The following is a 19,917-nucleotide window of genomic DNA, read 5'->3' on the forward strand; positions in this document are numbered from 1 at the left end:
CCTAGCGCTGGAGTCTGGCTCGCTGCCAGCCAAAACAAAGCCCTAATCCCATCCGCCGGTAAAGCCAGACTCTTCACTGTCTAATCCTGCCGCTTATTAACCCAGTTGTGTGAACTGCTAACGCTGCACTGCCCCTAGTAATGCTCCACTGGCCGGAAAAAGCCACCACCACTACCGCTGGAGGAAAAGGGGGGTGAGTTGCTGATGGGAGGTGAGTTGCTGATGGGCCCTAGACTAGAATACACCCATTTATCAGACTTCCACCTTAAAGACTCTAAAATAACAAAGGTAACCTACCATACCATGCTATCCAGAGGTATCGAAAAGAGCAACGATGCAAAGGCCTGTAGGAATCCATTACCTTACTGATGATCCACAAAAGGTTGCTCCGAATGCTGGCCCAGATTTAGATTTGCAAAGAAAAGCCTTGCCGTGCTCTCTGAATATTAAAATAGAAAATGTATATCTCTGATCATCTGCACCTGTGTCCAATTATCCCTAAGTAATTGTCTCTGCCAGATAGCGGGTGATCCTGTAATGGCGGTTTGGACTGATAATGGAGCTTCCTTGGTGTATGATTGGGACTGCTGCAGCTTTATTTGGGCAGGAGAGGAGCAGAGGAGTGAGAGAACAGGAACAGAGGATGGTGGTCTGGAATAAATCTGAGAATGTAGGGAGGGATAATGTGGGGTGGATAAGAAAAGGAGAGCCCACTTGTCTCTTTGTTGTCTCTCTGAGTAATTCCAGCTAATCACAGACTTACTAGCTGGAAGTAATGTGCACAACTGACACCCTTTGTATGCTGTGCATCGAATCAAAGCACTGGACACGTTCAGATACATGGATTCCAGCTAGGAACCATGCCAATCCAGGCAAAAAAAATAAAATAAAAAATCCCCTCCAAGCACATTTCACACCACAAATATTTTCACATGGGGTACAAGCCTAAAGGAGGTAATTTCCCCTGCTCTTTCAAGCCTGGCATACAGTATGGGATATATATTCAGCCAGTCTTGGAGGACAATGGAAGTTAGAAAATTACTAGATTTTCATAAACCTACTCCCTGTGGATCTGAAAGGATTGGATGGATGTAAGCAATTAGCAACTGAAGCAAGCAGGTCGTTATCAATAAAATGTCACAATAAGGTGCAGAGCGTTCGATTTGCCTGCTGGGAGGCAAGGAGACCCCCAGCTCCTCTAAAACCATTGACAACTGCCTGCCAATTTCAAGGGATTGTTAACAAACGTCTGACCTCTGTGATTGCCAACAAGGGTTTTTGCCACCAAGTACAAGTCATGTTTTGCAGAGGGGTCAAATACTTATTTCCCTCATTAAAATGAAAAAATCAATTTATAACATGTTTGACATGCGTTTTTCTGGATTTTTTTGTTGTTATTCTGTCTCTCACTGTTCAAATAAACCTACCATTAAAATTATAGACTGATCATTTCTTTGTCAGTGGACAAATGTACAAAATCAGCAGGGGATCAAATACTTTTTTCCCTCACTGTATATATATATATTTTTTGGTTTGTTTGTTTCTAAATCAACAGTCAAGAACTTCCCGTTGTCCCCTCCTCATTTCGTTGGTTCTTCTCCTTTTCAGTTCCGTTCTAATTTGTTTAAAAACTGTTTGGCTGGGAATCAAGACATTTCAATTGTCATTCGGCATCGGGTTTTCCATATTTGTGCATTCCCTACACATATGATGAGGTGAAAAAGTTCTTTATAGATCTCTTTAAGTGTTCCACATATTTTCCCATACAGTATGGTATTTGGTTTGACTTGAAAAGTGACTCCAATATCTTGCATTTGTTCCCAGATTTCATTTGATCTGCTACATTCTAATAATAAGTGTTTCATAATCAGTACATGATGGCATTGGGCATTTTTTTGTTTTAACATAACAGCTCAATTGGACTACTGCTCTCACCGGGAGCCTTCGCACTGAGATTAGCCACGCCGTGTGTCTTAAGTTTTCTGACAAGTGATTTGCCCATGCCAAGCACTTTCCAAAAGCCTAATCTCTGATTAAGCAAGCTAAATCACACATTGTTTGCTTAGCTAGCTAGCTATACGCCAAATGGATAGGCTACCCTCACATATCTGAATAAACAGTACATGTTTACCTATCTTGAAAAGCATGCGTTACTTGTCGTATAACTCTGATGATAGACCTAAATGTGGAATCATCGGAAATGTGTAGTTCTGACTATGCTCTTCAAAAGGTGATGATATTAAAACCAATTAGTTATAACATTGATTTAAAAATCCCTTAAAAACGGCACGTAGTTGTCAATGGTTTTAAAGGAGCTGGGGATCTCCCAGCAGCAATATCGAACGTTCTAAACCGTATTGCGACGTTTAATTGATACCGACCGATTGCTTACCTACCCATACTCTCAGATCGCCTAGGGGCTAGGAGTTGATCTAGAAATCAGCCACAGCCTTCTTCAAGCCCTGTACTCACCCCTCTGAAGTTGCTCATGGCCTGGAAGTAGATGAGGTAGCTCTTGCGGGGGTCCAGCGGGGTGTTCCAGTAGCCATTGTAGGTGTGGTTGTCCCCCACGGTGAAGGGGCTGGCTTCAGGCAGGCTGCTGGGGGGTAGCTCGGCCGTGTAGTAGTGGGGGGTCCCTCTGGCTTGAGCATCCCCGTGGGACATGGGCAGAGGGTAACAGTCCTGAACCCCCAGTTCCCTCTTCACCTTCCTGCCACTCTCCTCCTCTACCACAACCTGGTACTTACTGGTAGAGACAGGGCACAATATAAGAGGTTGGTATAAATGATTGTAAGATTGTTTCTCGTTAAGTTTGATCATATGGGGGCATTGGCAAATAATATGTATGTGCTGTAAATGTGACATCAAAATGTCTATAAATCCTAAATATCTATGTATTGTAATGGAAATGTCACTATGAACAATGTTCTCTGTGTGTACATGTCTGTGTGTGTCTGTTGCTGTTGTGTTCTCACCTGACGGGTGCTCCCCTGCCCAGGGCGGGGCGAAGCAACACAGTGATCGTGCTCTCTGTTTCACTCAGAGGGGACGGCATGTCTCCATAGTCAAACATTGGAGCTGAAGAGACAGAGCACAGGAGTACAGACAAAGTTATTTTATATAGCAATTAGACTGACCTTGTAATAAACAAGATAATATACATACGCACACACATACTCTCACGCCACACACTCACATGCAGACACACACACGCACACATCCTTCATCAGTCCCCTTTAAAACCAGCTGAGTCTATCCACACATCCTATCTAATAAACACACAGCCTCTTTCCCTATTCTCTCATAAAAGGTCTGCAGACCCCATCAACTCTTGTGAAACTGACAGTCAATTTCATATCCACAAAACAATGTCACCGTTCCCCCAGAAATGGCCCTCCCGAATTTCCCTATGTTCTGGTTGTCTTGGATACCGAGTGCAATTTAAAGTCCTGCGAGTGCAGGACATATAGAAGGAGCTTCTCATTTAAAGGGATTTGGCCGAAGCTGTGTTTCTCCCAGGAGATGCCTCCCTCTGCACGGCGTGTCTTTAATATCCCCAGTCAATTAGTGAGGGGGAGGAAAGGCAAACTATCACGGAGGAATCAATGATTATGGTATTAAAAAAAGAGGGTTTGGAAAATTGCAGCTAGCTGAATAAGCTGCCTTCAATTAAAGTGAGGCGTTTAATGTGTGTGTGTTTATTTTATTCACACGCAACATAAAAGCTCTAGCGTGCTACGAAGAGTCTGTGAGGTGTTTGATTTCAGAAAGGTGTTGGTCGGTTGGGAGGGGGTTTATTGGAGTAAGCTCAATGGAGATAAAGTAAGAATTAGCTTGAGGGTTGTGTACAGTTCAGAGAGTGCTCTGTGGTAGTTCACTCTGGAAGAGTGTAGACTGTAGACGGCAGGCTCTCTGGCTGTCTTAGTAGGGGTGCACGTACAGTATGTTGAGTTCGTTATAAGCGCTATAAGCTAGTTGTCAGTGTAGCAATGAAAGATGCTCAGTACAAGTGAATGTTCTGCTGTTCTGCACTGTAGGCCAGTAGAGGGGGTATGGAGGGGGAGGATGATACATAATGCCACGTGCCAGCAGGTCCCTGTCTGACATACAGCCACCAAGGAGTGATTAAGCAGTAAATCTATAATTAAAAACTCTCAGTATTCTCCTTTGCGTGGAGACACACTCATACACCCACTGAGAGAGAGAGAGAGAGAGAGAGAGAGAGAGAGAGAGAGAGAGAGAGAGAGAGAGAGAGAGAGAGAGAGAGAGAGAGAGAGAGAGAGAGAGAGAGAGAGAGAGAGAGAGAGAGAGAGAGAGAGAGAGAGAGAGAGAGAGAGAGAGAGAGAGAGAGAGAGAGCTGCATTGAGGTTTCCTCTGAGGTGTTTTTATTCCTGCCTTTTTACACAGGGAAACATGCATCATTAAAAGTGAATGGAACACCAGGGGTGGATTTCCTTCTTCAGTAATAAGCTCAGAGTCTGTCTTTCTCTCAGCTGGGAGATGCTGCATGGTCCCATGAAGATAGCACTGCATCTATCCTTACACATAACAATCCTTGTTTCCCCTCTGCTCTTTGTGCTTTGTTGTGCGCGATGACAGGGTGTCACTCCTTTTGAGAGGATGGGAGTGGTTGTACTTATATTCTTGGAGGAGTTGTTTTGCCACTGCACGAGGATAAAGCACCTGAGGTTGAAAGTCACATTCAGACCCTAATAAAAGCACAGAGTGAGTGAAACCTACTATAGCTAACTACACAGCTGCACGAGCTCAGACAACAGTCTTCAGTGAGATACCTTCCCTCGGATAGAGAGACTGCAGTATTGGGAATCTATGCAAATGATGGGAGACATACACCATATAGAAAAGGGCATGTCATTGGTATTTTTCCTCTGATGGATATATAGGAATTAATTAGTCTATCTCACAACATTCACTTGAGACCCAGAGGAGTTGTGATTATAGCCATGTGCAACATCAATTAACATATTGCTGTAACACCCTTCAAACATACACTACATGAACAAAAGTATGTGGACACCTGCTCGTCGAACATCTCATTCCAAAATCCTGGGCATTAATATGGAGTTGGTCCCCCCTTTGCTTCTATAACAGCCTCCACTCTTATGGGAAAGCTTTCCACTAGATGTTGGAACATTGCTGAGGGGATTTGCTTCCATTCAGCCATAAGCATTAGTGAGGTCGGGCACTGATGTTGGGCGATTAGGCCTGGCTGGCAGTCGGTTTTCTAATTCATCCCAAAGGTGTTCGATGGGGTTGAGGTCAAGGCTCTGTGCAGGCCAGTCAAGTTATTCCACTCCGATCTCGACAAACCATTTCTGTATGGACCTCACTTTGTGCACGGGGGCATTGTCATGCCGAAACAGGAAAGGGCCTTCCCCAAACTGTTGCCACAAAGTTTGAAGCACAGAATTGTCTAGAATGTCATTGTACAGTATGCTGTAGTGTTAAGATGTTCCTTCACTGGAACTAAGGGGCCTAGCCCGAACCATGAAAAACAGCCCCAGACAGATTATTCCTCCTCCACCAAACTTTACAGTTGGCACTACGCATTCGGGCAGGTAGCGTTCACCTGGCATCACTCCAGAGAACACATTTCCACTGCTCCAAAGTCCAATAGCGGCAAGCTTTACACCACTCTAGCCGATCTTAAGCTTGTGTGCGGCTGCTCGGCCATGGAAACCCATTTCATGACGCTCCTGACGAACAGTTCTTGTGCTGACGTTGCTTCCAGAGGTAGTTTGGAACTCGGTAGTGAGTGTTGCAACTGAGGACAGATGATGATTTTTACGCCGTTCTGTGAGCTTGTGTGGCCTACCACTTCGCGGTTGAGCCGTTGCTGCTCCTAGACATTTCCACTTCACAATAACAGCACTTACAGTTGACTGGGGGCAGCTCTAGCAGGGCATTTGACGAACTAGTGGCATCCTATGACGGTGCCACGTTGAAAGTCACTGAGCTCTTCAGTAAGGCAATTCTACTGCCAATATTTGTCTATGGAGATTGCATGGCTGTGTGCTCGATTTTATACACCTGTCAGTAACGGGTGTGGCTGAAATAGCCAAATCCACTAATTTGAAGGGGTGTCCACATACTTTTGTATATATAGTCTATTTACAGACTCCTGTTATCTCCTTCAGACAGTTGATGTTCAACTTTGATCCAAGCTATGTACAAAGGTTGACATGGCACACACACGGAAACGCACTCTACACACACGTACACAGGGATTTTGTATTGTAGATATGGGATAGTAGAGTAGTGGCCTGAGGGAACACACTTAATGTGTTGTGAAAAGTGTTATGAAATGTAATGTCATGTGCACACACACACCGATGCTCACCAGAAATGTTGGTGGTGATCTCAGTTAGGGCAGTCTGGCCGAAGCCCTTGGTTGTGCGGGCGCGGACCGAAATCAGATATGTGGTGCCAGGGTGAAGGTTGGAGAACATGTGATAGGTCTCATTCCTCAGCTTCGACACTGTTCTCCTAGGTCCTGGCACGTTGATGCCCGGGTCAGACGACTCAATGCTCTGGTAGCTGATCTGTGGTCAAATTAAGAAAAGACACCAGAATGATTCATACTGCAATTATTTCTGAGAGCATGAGTTATTAACTTTGTGGAGCAACTATCCTTTAACTTTTGTTCAATAGATTTTCTCTGAGGATTCACATCTGACTTTGAAAATTGTGCTGCTGCTCTAAGTCGATGTACCGATTGGTCATTTTGCTTTGCAAATCAAAATAATATTTGTAAAAAATAATCACATGCTCCGTAAACAACAGGTGTGGACTAACAGTGAAATGCTTACTTACGGGCCCTTTCCAACAATGCAGAGAGAAAGGAAATGAGAAATAATAGAAAAGTAAAACATGTAATAATAAAAGTAATAATAGATACACGAGTAACAATAACTTGCCTATATACACGGGGTACCAGTATCGAGTCGATGTGCAGGGGTACAAGGTAATTGAGGTAGATATGTACATATAACTAGGAATAAAGTGACAGATAGGAAATAGTATTTTTACATTTACATTTTTAGTCATTTAGCAGACGCTCTTATCCAGAGCGACTTACATTTAGTGAATACATATATTTTTTTATACTATGCCCCCCGTGGGAATCAAACCCACAACCCTGGCGTTGCAAACGCCATGCTCTATCAACTGAGCTACATCCCTGCCGGCCATTCCCTCCCCTACCCTGGATGACGCTGGGCCAATTGTGCGCCGCCCATGAGTCTCCCGGTCGCGACCGGCTGCGACAGAGCCTGGATTCGAACCAGGATCTCTAGTGGCACAGTTAGCACTGCGATGCAGTGCCTTAGACCACTGCGCCACTCAGGAGTCTATATAGTATAGTAGTAGCAGCAGCGTATGTGATGCAGTCCTGTGTAATATTGTTATTTTGTCATGAAAGTGGAATCATTATCAAACCGTTATTGTTTTGTGTGTTTACAAATTTCCCAACCTGTGGGTTGCTCAATAACAAGAGGCTAATGATTTTGTTTAGCTTGCTAATACATTCATAATTGCCAAGCCTGAAGGACATTCATGCTAATGTGGAAATGTGTTCTGTGTGAAATATTGATGCTGTTGGAATCAACTTTTTCCCACCCAGTCAAACTGTCTTATGGGATTCCAACCATGTGGCGTCAGAGAGGAATGTAAAAACTGGGAATGTTAAATGACACAGACAAGCCTCGCTTCCCACTGACTTGACTTGAATCAAACTATTGACTTTGCAGATAATTTTAAGAGCACGATATGCCCATGCAGGCGTGGTAACTGTGAAGACAGCCAATTACTGTGCACAGTACACACATAAAACCCCCAATATAAACGCCGATAATAGCCTCCAGAAAGACCAAAGAGGACCAAGAAGGGGCTTGTGAGGCTGGAGTCGTGGCGGTCGATGGGCTCAGGGAGACAGGTCAATGCTTTAATGGGAGAGAAATGAAGAGGATTTCTTCTGTGGCTCCGTCTAAAGCTCTCTTTGTTAGCTCAGAGAGATCAGGATGCTACAGGGAGAAAATCCATCCCTGCCTCCACTTTATTTGTCAAACCACAAATCCCATTTAATAATATCCTCCTTGAGACGACATTGAAATAGAGAGGGCTGGGGGAAGGCTTGAGGCTGGTATAGGTAATACTGTGCTGAGCCCCTACCATAGGTGAAGGCAAAAGGGAGAAAGTGAGAATAACGTTGCAAATTGTCATCTGAGACCTACTCCAAAATTAGCATGAATAAATGAGTGCTAATAAATTAGGGTGAGACTAACGTGATGATGCATGGCAGTGCTATATGCAGAAAAATGTTGGTGACAAGGTGCCAGACTATTTGCTAGCTCTAGATGTACTGTTAGATGAGTGGAGAGAAACAGAGCGCTCTGGGGATGGACTATGAGCTTGTATAAAAATGCCATACATAACCACACATACAGAGCGGCTGATATCTTCTGCCTGTATTCTTAGCGTCAAATAGCTGTGTTGTCTCTATTACCTCAATTAACAGCCCCCTATAAAATATAGCTAACTGTATGACACAGCTGTAAAATTGTTGGTGGGACTGCTTATTGTTCTGTCCTTGTTTCAAACTCTCTGTTTGAAAAGTTCTGTGACATTTTTCTCCTAGAACTTACCTGTACTAATCAATGCCTGTGACACTGCTCTTGCTGACCTAAACTACACCAATCAATTCCTACAAACTCTAATCTGATATGAGAGTCAGGAGGGTGAACCTGAGGACTTTGGGAGGAGATGTTTAGAGGAAGATGATTGGAGGGCATCGAGCAGAGTGGGAAGCATCCTTACCTCGTATTGGGTGATGAGACCGTTGGGTTCCACTGGCTCCTCCCACTTGAGGAAAATCATGTCCTCCAGGGGGGTGAAGGTCAGCGACTCAGGGGCGATGCCGCCGGGAACTATGGGAAATAAGCAGTGCACACACAGGTCAGGAAATTGAAGCGGTAATATCATGGCAAGCATCTCATAATGTCAATATCATATTCAGTGGTCAATGTCACGGAGTCTCTCTCACAATGTTAGCCTTGGAACTGAGAATTCTGCATTGTGTTGGACATAAGGGACTCTATTTTGTGTTAACCGTAGTGTATATAGTCAGGGCCAGAGTCAGAGAGAGTACAAGCAAAGAGAATAGGAGATGATTGACGGATCAGAAACAAGGGGGTATAAAACCACTGAGTAAAACCACTATAGTAAATAACAAGTACTTACAGTCAACTAAGACTGATCAGGTTCATATTATCATCATGATGGTGAGGTATGAAAAATGTATGCACTCACTAACTGTATGTCGCGCTGGATAAGAGCGTCTGCTAAATGACCAAAAAACTAAACATGTAAATGTAAATGTTCATATTACGTGATGCAGAGACCCTTAAAGACATTACGTTGAGCACTGAGTCTGACAGTGACATGATATAATTACTGTACTATAGTGGACAGATCATTTCTATTGTACCAGGAGTCTTATGCCTTCAAAATACCTCAGTGAAATAGTGGTGATTAAATGCATCCTCAGCTGATGGCCAGTGACGACATTCATTAGTATAAATGCTGAATGCTGTTAAAACTCTGTCTGGCCTGGACACCAGGGGAAGCCTGGCCTAGACACATCCATATAAAAACAATGCTAACTGTTTTTATAGTATCCTCTGTGCTCTGTGGTTTTCTATTCCAGACCACAATCCCCATTAGTCTGGGTTTGTAGAGTGCAGGGTAGAGTGGTGGTGGGGGGAAGAGAGATCTACACTGGGACTAAAGCAACAACCATTCAGCCCTGTGAGGAAACAGCTGTCTGGTGTTATTTCGGTAGTGACAGAGTCTGGAAAGAGAGTTGCTGATTAAAAGCTTTTGAAGAGTGTGTTTATAATTGACAGGTATCTCTTTTTTTTCTCTCTCTCTCTCTCTCTTTCTCTTTTTCTCTCATTCTCGTTCTCTCTCTCACACACATTTCTTTATTTCTCCCTTTGGTGTGAGAACAGTGCATTTGTTTTGTTTATTTTTCATGGAAAAATGTATTTGTCCTTCAGTCAGGCATCTGCAATGCACAGAGGCTGTTGCCTGCCTTGGCACAAAAGGAATATATATTGGGAGATATGGGGGAAATCCGTTCTCTCTGGCTTACTGGTGGGCCTCAGATATGATTATTAATATTTCATTTTCATTTGAGAATGAGACGGATCCTTTGGTATGCTAATGCAGCCTCTTGGAGATGGTGACAATGCTTTTATTCAAGTATACTGAGACACAACCGCATGGGAAAGGAGATGGACCATGATAGTTATGAATCCCTTCAATCAAACTGTAGCTACTGATGTTGACTGTCCCAGTGTTATCAATCCCAACTGTATAGATAGCTAGATTTTTTCCCCATTTGAACGGCACTATTTTTGTTAATTTGTTAACACAAATTTGAATTTAGAGCAGAGTGGAGATAATACACTCCGGAGAAAAGTTTTGAATGACTTTAGGTTATTTTGGTCTCACAGAAGTTTCACCACTACCTAAACAATAATTTATTATTATTAAACAGACAGACACCAAATTGATCCCCGAACAGTCTGTGAGGGTGTTGGATGGCAGCCAACAGACCTTGCCAGGCTATCAGGTACATCTAAAAGCACTGATATAATGTACCAGCAGTGTTCAGTAGCCGCCACACATTTTTGTGAATAGTAACCCACAACCTGAACTCTGGCCTGACAAGACTGGAGTATTGCACCACTGAAAAATATTCTTTTGGCATTAGGGCACTTCAACACAAGACGGTTCCTATCTATGAATATGTGCCCTGTACGTATCAGTTCCTTTTTATGTCTCCAACATTCTCCCATGTTATTCTGGTTTCTATGAATGTACCCTGTATGAGCTCCTACGTACAGAATATGTCTCCAACATTCTCCCATCACTTACTGTCCTCTTCAGTGTGGAAGGTGACCTCCCGACCCTCCTTCTTGCCCTCAGGGTTGGCGAGCGCCAGACGGACGTGGATGGAGTGGTAGGGCGGCAGGTCGCGCAGGGTGAAGCGTGAGGCGTTGTGCTCCACCGCCAGGCACTCGCGCACAGTAGTGTTTTGCCCTCCACCGCCCCCTGCGGTGGCATAGTGGTAGCACAGTGACACAGAGTAGGTGTGGCAGCGGGTCAAGTTGTAGGCCAGCGTCTCCCACTGCAGGGTCAGCTGCCTGGACTGGATCTCTGAGGCTGTGAGACCTCGCAAGGCCCGTGTGGGTTCTAACAGAGAGGGAGGATGGCAGGGGGAGGAAGGGAAGGGAAGAGCGAGAGAAGGCCTTGTTATCAACTAGGTCCAGGTCTTCTTTTGAAAAATATATTTTTATCTCAAGAAACTAACCTGGTTAAATAAAGGTTAAATATAAACTGTTTAAACACAGTGTAAATTACGAAATCTTTATGTTTTAATGAAATCCTTTAGTAATAGCCCTGATGCTCCCATGTGTGACAAGTTCTGACAACGTTCTCTCGGTCACGCCGATGTGTTGGAAGCTGTTCATCCAAGCTAGGTGGCACTACCATGTCCCATCATAGAGGTCAACAGTTTTACTGCCAGAGAAAAACTGTGGGCGCGGCACACCCACGTCCCCCGCCAGCCATGCACAGACTAGTGCCAATTACGCTAATTAATGGGACAGGCTGCGGGTCTCTGTCACACCCCCGCCAGTCCCCGCCTCTGTGTCAACTAGCAAATTGAGTGTCCACTATAGTTCCATGCCCAGAGGCCAAATTCAGAACCAAAAATAAGAGAGCTGTCCAAGGGCGTTCAATTCCACCGGTTATCTTTATTGCTGGGTCATTGTGGACGGGCTGCTTATTTTTAGCAGTCACCCAGTTACTTCTGGTCACTGCCGGGTTTGGGGTCAACCCTGTTTTCCTTTGACTCAAACAGAGAGAACTACAGCCTTGTCTTTCTTTTCCTCCCTCGGCATAGACAGATAGAGGGATACAGAGATACTGAGAAGCCTCTATGCCTGAAGGCACAAGCCAGTCAGTGTTGCAGTAAGAGATACAGGCTGCAGGGGTGAGCCAAGGACACTTTCAGGGAGCACACTACCAATGGAGGCATTTGTCACAGCCCATTATTAACACAATCGATGCCTTTTTGTCAAACAATATTCCACATAATGTATTGTATTGCTTTGTTCTTTTAATAGGGATGCGTGACTAATGGTGGAGGAGAGTGAGAGTGACAGAGGAGATATGGAGCGGAGGGCTCAGCAGTGAGAAGAGTAAGGTAACACCAGCCACCATCTTCATTCCTGCACTGACTATCACACTCAAAGGGATTCTTCTCTCACTGCAGCTATTTGTGCTGAGGACTAAAACAATGGAGCTAATGCATCGATGAGCGAGGGGAAGCTTGAAGGAACAAAGGGAGTAATCAAAGGATATGGATTTGAAAGGTGCTCTCTCTAAGTCTGAAAGGACACATACAGTGGGGGAAAAAAGTATTTAGTCAGCCACCAATTGTGCAAGTTCTCCCACTTAAAAAGATGAGAGAGGCCTTTAATTTTCATCATAGGTACACGTCAACTATGACAGACAAAATGAGATTTTTTTTCTCCAGAAAATCACATTGTAGGATTTTTTATGAATTTATTTGCAAATTATGGTGGAAAATAAGTATTTGGTCAATAACAAAAGTTTCTCAATACTTTGTTATATACCCTTTGTTGGCAATGACACAGGTCAAACGTTTTCTGTAAGTCTTCACAAGGTTTTCACACACTGTTGCTGGTATTTTGGCCCATTCCTCCATGCAGATCTCCTCTAGAGCAGTGATATTTTGGGGGTGTCGCTGGGCAACACAGACTTTCAACTCCCTCCTGATTTTCTATGGGGTTGAGATCTGGAGACTGGCTAGGCCACTCCAGGACCTTGAAATGCTTCTTACGAAGCCACTCCTTCGTTGCCCGGGCGGTGTGTTTGGGATCATTGTCATGCTGAAAGACCCAGCCACGTTTCATCTTCAATGCCCTTGCTGATGGAAGGAGGTTTTCACTCAAAATCTCACGATACATGGCCCCATTCATTCTTTCCTTTACACGGATCAGTCGTCCTGGTCCCTTTGCAGAAAAACAGCCCCAAAGCATGATGTTTCCATCCCCATGCTTCACAGTAGGTATGGTGTTCTTTGGATGCAACTCAGCATTCTTTGTCCTCCAAACACGACGAGTTGAGTTTTTACCAAAAAGTTCTATTTTGGTTTCATCTGACCATATGACATTCTCCCAATACTCGTCTGGATCATCCAAATGCACTCTAGCAAACTTCAGATGGGCCTGGACATGTACTGGCTTAAGCAGGGGGACACATCTGCACTGCAGGATTTGAGTCCCTGGCGGCGTAGTGTGTTACTGATGGTAGGCTTTGTTACTTTGGTCCCAGCTCTCTGCAGGTCATTCACTAGATCCCCCCTTGTGGTTCTGGGATTTTTGCTCACCGTTCTTGAGATCATTTTGACCCCACGGGGTGAGATCTTGCGTGGAGCCCCAGATCGAGGGAGATTATCAGTGGTCTTGTATGTCTTCCATTTCCTAGTAATTGCTCCCACAGTTGATTTCTTCAAACCAAGCTACTTACCTATTGCAGATTCAGTCTTCCCAGCCTGGTGCAGGTCTACAATTTTGTTTCTGGTGTCCTTTGACAGCTCTTTGGTCTTGGCCATAGTGGAGTTTGGAGTGTGACTGTTTGAGGTTGTGGACAGGTGTCTTTTATACTGATAACAAGTTCAAACAGGTGCCATTAATACAGGTAACGAGTGGAGGACAGAGGAGCCTCTTAAAGAAGAAGTTACAGGTCTGTGAGAGCCAGAAATCTTGCTTGTTTGTAGGTGACCAAATACTTATTTTCCACCATAATTTGTAAATAAATTCATTAAAAATCCTACAATGTGATTTTCTGGATTTTTTTCCCTCAATTTGTCTGTCATAGTTGACGTGTACCTATGATGAAAATTACAGGCATCTCTCATCTTTTTAAGTGGGAGAACTTGCACAATTGGTGGCTGAATAAATACTTTTTTTCCCCACTGTACGAGCACAAACAGGCATATGCACACGCACACACTCACCACTCAAAAGGCCATCCTCTTCCTCGCAGATATTTATCCCTTTTCCCTTTCTATTCATTATATCTCTCCCTAAAGCTGAATTTCATGACACTGGCAATCTATACTAAAGCCTCTCCACAGTCACCTGTTTACTTTCCTAATTTGTTTGCTGGCATCTCGGTCTAGAAGGAAACATGACCACTGCATTGTTCTGAACATCAGTCTGTGACAGCTGAAAAATGTGTGGCCTGGGTAATCAAGTAGTGGTACATTAGACGCGGCAGGAAATGTTTGAACAATTGTACGATCTGATTGAGGATTGTCTTTATGGTGTAATTGATAGTCTGCACAGTCTCGAAGCTAAATAAAGAGGGGCTTTTAACTGAGGAGCTGATGAAAAAAACACTGAAGAGGCCACAGTGTGCCCATTGTGGATTTTCATCAAAGTGGACTTTTGTGCCAACACCCTTCCCTTTGCCCAGTCTATTTGTCTGCATGCCACGCTCGACTGTGTGCAGCGCACACTCCCTGGCACCCTTCGGAGAGAGGTTGCAGCATCCCCAACATGGCCCAGAGCCCAGAGTGGCATGCTTGTTCCTCACGGTATAGAAGTGAGAGGAAAGGAAGGGGAGAGCTTCTGGTTTATTACTCCCACTAATACTGATCCATGGGATTACCTGTGGACAGGGTTGTCCTTGGCCTAGGATGGTGCTGAGCTGTGGAGGGAGTCTGTGAAAACTTAACCACAGGGGGGATGGGAGATGAAGGAGGAATGAAGCAGGAATGCAGTCGTTGACAGAGAGGCCTGACATGATGGATGAGGAAGAAAAGCCGTGAAAGGCATGAGCACTCTCTGTAATGTTCCTAGCCCCACACTTGGCAGAGAGGTTTGGTGGCAGGGGGCTCTCGAGAAGGCTCAGTGACCCAGCTGCAGGTGGAAGCCTATTAACGTGGTTTGGGGACCACCTGCGGTACGAAATAACTTGTCTCGTCTGTGATTTACTTGAGGGGCTTCGAGCTACGATAATGCAGCCCTGCTGATAATCACAGTGATGGCTCATCAAGCACACCTGGCTGGCCATCAGAGGCGGGTGGAGACCATGTTCACATTCACGGCCATTAGTTTTACAGCACCAACAGGAGGACGCCCGGGCTCCACTATATAGGTCAGAGCCAGCCAGGAAGAGAGGCGGTGTTCACACGGAACCGCAGAACATACCCAGTCCATGGCAACAGTCTTTTTTGGAGAGGAAATTCACTTTAGTCAGAAGAACACCAAGAGGGTCCAAGCCTGTTCACTCTGCTAATTAGCACACTCCCAGAGATCCCCACTGTGACAAGACCATCTATTTCCTTATGCCTAGACCTAAGCAGCCCAACAAAGGTGAGGAGGATCATAATGCAATGATGAAGTGTGAGGTCAGTGTGGGTTCTGGACCAGATGGTCTGGGGGCTGGGCTGGGAGACGGGGATCAGAGGAACTCAAGGGTGTCCAGGTGGTGATTAGACTCCTGGAGGGTGGACATGGTGAGATACACCAGATGGATGAGGGGTATGTGAAGGTGTGTGAATCAGGATCAGGCCACCAACAGATCAAGCCAGTAGACACAACAACCTAACCCTTACAGTAAATTTGGAAAGTATTCAGACCCATTTACTTTTTCCACATTTTGTTACGTTACAGCCTTATTCTAAAATTGATTAAATTGTTTTGTTTTTCCTTATCAATCTTCACACAATACCCCATAATGACAATGCAAAAACCATTTTTTAGAAATGTTTGCACATTTATAAAAAATTTAAAACTGAAATAATACATTTACATAAATATTCAGACCCTTTACTCAGTACTTTGTTGAAGCATCTTTGACAGCGATTACAGCCTCGAGTCTTCTTGGGTATGATGCTACAAGTTTGGCACACCTGTATTTGGGGAGTTTCTCCCATTCTTCTCTGCAGATCCTCTCAAGCTCTGTCAGGTTGGATGGGGAGTGTCGCTGCACAGCTATTTTCAGGTCTCTCCAGAGATGTTCGATCGTGTTCAAGTCGGGGCTCTGGCTGGGCCACTCAATGACATTCAGAGACTTGTCCCGAAAACACTCCTGCGTTGTCTTGGCTGTGTGCTTAGGAGCGTTGTCCTGTTGGAAGTTGAACCTTTGCCCCAGTCTGAATGCTCTGGAGCAGGTTTTCATCAAGGATCTCTCTGTACTTTACTCCGTTCATCTTTCCCTTGATCCTGACTAGTCTCCCAGTCCCTGCTGCTGAAAACATATTGGTTTCATCAGACCAGAGAACCTTGTTTCTCATGGTCTGAGAGTCCTTTAGGTGCCTTTTGGCAAACTCCAAGCGGGCTGTCATGTGTGTTTTACTGAGAAGTGGCTTCCGTCTGGCCACTCTACCATAAAGGCCTGATTGGTGGAGTGCTGCAGTGATGGTTGTCCTTCTGGAAGGTTCTCCCATCTCCACAGACGAACTCTGGAGCTCTGTCAGAGTGACCATCAGGTTCTTGGTCACCTCCCTGATCAAGGCCCTTCTCCCCCGATTGCTCAGTTTGGCCGGGCGGGCAGCTCTAGAAAGAGTCTTGGTGGTTCCAAACTTCTTTCATTTAAGAATGATGGATGCCACTGTGTTCTTGGGGACCTTCAATGCTGCAGAAATGGTTTGGTACCCTTCCCCATATCTGTGCCTCGACACAATCCTGTCTCTGAGTTCTACGGGCAATTCATTCGACCTCATGGCTTGGTTTTTGCTCTGACATGCACTGTCAACTGTGGGACCTTATATAGACAGGTGTGTGCCTTTCCAAATCATGTCCAATCAATTTAATTTACCACAGGGGGACTCCAATCAAGTTGTAGAAACATCTCAAGGATGATCAATGGAAACAGGATGCGCCTGAGCTCAAATTCAAGTCTCATATCAAAGGGTCTGAATTTTCTAAAAACCTGTTTTCGCTTTGTCATTATGGGGTATTGTGTGTAGATTGATGAGGAAAATGTTTTTATTAATCCATTTTAGAAAATGGCTGTAACGTAAAAAGAATGTGGGAAAAGTCAAGGGGTCTGAATGCTTTCCGAATGCATTGTATGTTGTGAAAACAACAGCTGGGGAAATTACAGGGCAAGAGGTTGAGCTTTGATATCTGAGACAGTTATTTGGAGTCACCAACATGAACTATACTGCCAAGACAAAACTATAGATTATATTATTAGTAGCCACTGGTATGCAAATTGTCTGGTGATAAAACACGTGACAAACAAAGGCGGGCAAACTTAATTCAGGCGACATTTTCCCTGATACACCTATATTGCATCTAAATGCTCTGTTTAACAGGTAAGCAAACACAGTGGCATTTTTAATTACACACATGTATGCACAAGCTAATGTCACAGTGGGATGAAATGTAAATACATCAGAGGCTGAAATTCAGAAACTTCAGACAGGATAATATTGGTGCCACTGAAAGTAATTTACATTAGAACATTGTGTGCATCCTCTCTCACTTAGAACTATAAAATTCACTCTCCTCTTTCCCTGTCTATCTCTTTGAAATATTATCATTTTTTCCTTGTGTATCCTTTCTCTACTTCCTCTCATTTTATATTTTTCTCTGTGTTTTTCAGTGACAGCTGGCTGTGGGCTCACTCTATTTTACTGATGAATAGGTGGTGTCTGCGGCTATTGGGAAAAGGGAGTGTGCTTAATGTGTCATTAGAGAAAGGACATGGAGGCTGTGGTTGGTGGAACAGGGAGGGGAGAGGTGTGAGAGATGGTTTGTGGTGGGAAGAGACCGCTGGGCATACTAAAGACTGATGACTGTCGAAGACATGGGACAACTGCCCACAGGAAATAGGCATGAATTGTGTGGTTCTGTGTGTGTGTGTGTGTGTGTGTGTGTGTGTGTGTGTGTGTGTGTGTGTGTGTGTGTGTATGTGTGTGTGTGTGTGTGGTGTGTGTGTGTGTGTGTGTGTGTGTGTGTGTGTGTGTGTGTGTGTGTGTGTGTGTGTGTGTGTGTGTGTGTGTTAGTTGTTTTTCTTCCAGCACAAATGATATTTGTACAAAAAAATCTGAGGAACAAGACCACCTCTCAATCTCACAGAGGGGTTTCAGTCTGGAATACAATTTTGCCACATTATCACCTTGGTGATGGTCTGTTATTCCACTTTTCAAATTCAACAATATAATGAAGCACTTACTCTGAGATTAAATAAAGTGTGAGCATCTAGCTGTTGGGCATCTGTACTTTGAATTGACTGAGGAAATATCCTCTCTAAAATGTCCAAAAAATATAAGGAGCGTTTCTGAGGTTTCTGAGTTTAAATCCACAGAGGAGTGATACATTTTCCTCTATTTATCAAGACTAGAAACATATCAGTCAGACAAAGAAAACTAGAGTGATCTTACAATAGATATTGCAAATCTATTCAAAGTGTATGTGGCTTTAAAAGTATGATATGGTATGGTAAGATTTTATCAAGGATTTGCAAGTGGTTAATAACATGTATTAACAAAATATTCTGTGTTACCAAACACGGCCAACTATGAGAATGTCACATACTAACAAGCGTATCTAGACCTTGTCACACTGCCCAGACCCTCACCTGCACACTTAGTCCTGCTGACGAGGGGTGGTCCGGGTGGTCCGGTGCCGCCCTCTCCGGGCCGGGTCAGCAACACACTTATGTGATACTCCGTGTCTGGGTCCAGGTGCCACAGCTTGTAGGTGACCATGTTGACCCCATGGACCTCGGACCAAGGTGATTGGCTGGCCCGGTACTCAATCTCCTTCCTGATGATAGGGCCGTCTCCCAGGATGGAGTTGGTGTTGAGCTGGATGATCAGATATGTGGAGCCCGCTCGCAGCAGCTGTGGGGGTGCGATAGGGGAGGGGGGAACTGTGGGAAGAAGACAGGGTAGAAGGCTGTGAGGTTATTTAAATGTTATTATTGCTTCTATAAACTGTAGCTGTATTTTTTCCATCCATTATGTGAAATTTGAGGGCTATCTTGGTCAGAAGCTGTTGAAATGGATTCCACTGTACTTATAAGTACTATGTACTCTTGCTAATTAGTCTTATTATAACATGCTTATCATATTTTTTCATCATTTTACTCTAAATAGGCCTGATTAGCCTTTTATTAACTCTATAACTCTCAGGTTTGTTTGAGCCCCCCGGGGCTGAAGAATGTGAGCAGGTCAAGGGTTCAAATAGCAGATTGGACAAATCTAATCAAATCAAATTGTATTTGCCACAATCGCCTAATACAACAGGTGTAGACCTTACAGTGAAATGCTTACTTACAAGCCCTTAACCAACAATGCAGTTTTAAGAAAAATAAGTGTAAAGTTAAAAATAGATGAGTAAAAAATAAAAATAAAAAGGAATTAAAGAGCAGCAGTAAAATAAAATAGCAGTAGGGAGGCTATATACAGGGGGTACCGGTACAGAGTCAATGTACGGGGGCACATAATAGTCTAGGTAATTGAGGTAATATGTACATGTGGGTACAGTTAAAGTGACTATGCATAGATAATAAAAAGAGAGTAGCAGCAGTGTAAAAGAGGGGGTGGGATGGGGTGGGGGGGACAATGCAAATAGTCCGGGTAGCCATGATTAGCTGTTCAGGAGTCTTATGGCGGGGGTAAAAGCTGTTAAGAAGCCTTTTGGACCTAGACTTGGCGCTCCGGTACCACTTGCCGTGCGGTAGCAGAGAGAACAGTCTATGACTAGGGTGGCTGGAGTCTTTGACCATTTTTAGGGCCTTCGTCTGACACTGCCTGGTATAGAGGTCCTGGATGGCAGGAAG

General features: G+C 44.2%; 1 protein-coding gene across 1 annotated transcript in view; it reads right to left on the bottom strand.

Moving 5' to 3' along the window:
* LOC311122512 (receptor-type tyrosine-protein phosphatase U-like) overlaps nt 1-19,917 on the bottom strand; it is a 241,492-nt gene that overhangs the window by 104,881 nt on the left and 116,694 nt on the right. The window contains exons 6-11 of the mRNA XM_084158074.1: nt 18,712-19,005; nt 10,960-11,277; nt 8,836-8,945; nt 6,362-6,563; nt 2,976-3,078; nt 2,473-2,746 (exon numbers count right to left, since the gene is read on the bottom strand). Coding sequence (XP_084014200.1) covers nt 2,473-2,746; nt 2,976-3,078; nt 6,362-6,563; nt 8,836-8,945; nt 10,960-11,277; nt 18,712-19,005 — 1,301 coding nt within the window. The remainder of the gene's footprint in view (nt 1-2,472; nt 2,747-2,975; nt 3,079-6,361; nt 6,564-8,835; nt 8,946-10,959; nt 11,278-18,711; nt 19,006-19,917) is intronic.

This window comes from Coregonus lavaretus (assembly GCF_964263955.1).
Source record: "Coregonus lavaretus genome assembly, chromosome: 3".
Lineage (NCBI taxonomy): Eukaryota > Metazoa > Chordata > Actinopteri > Salmoniformes > Salmonidae > Coregonus > Coregonus lavaretus.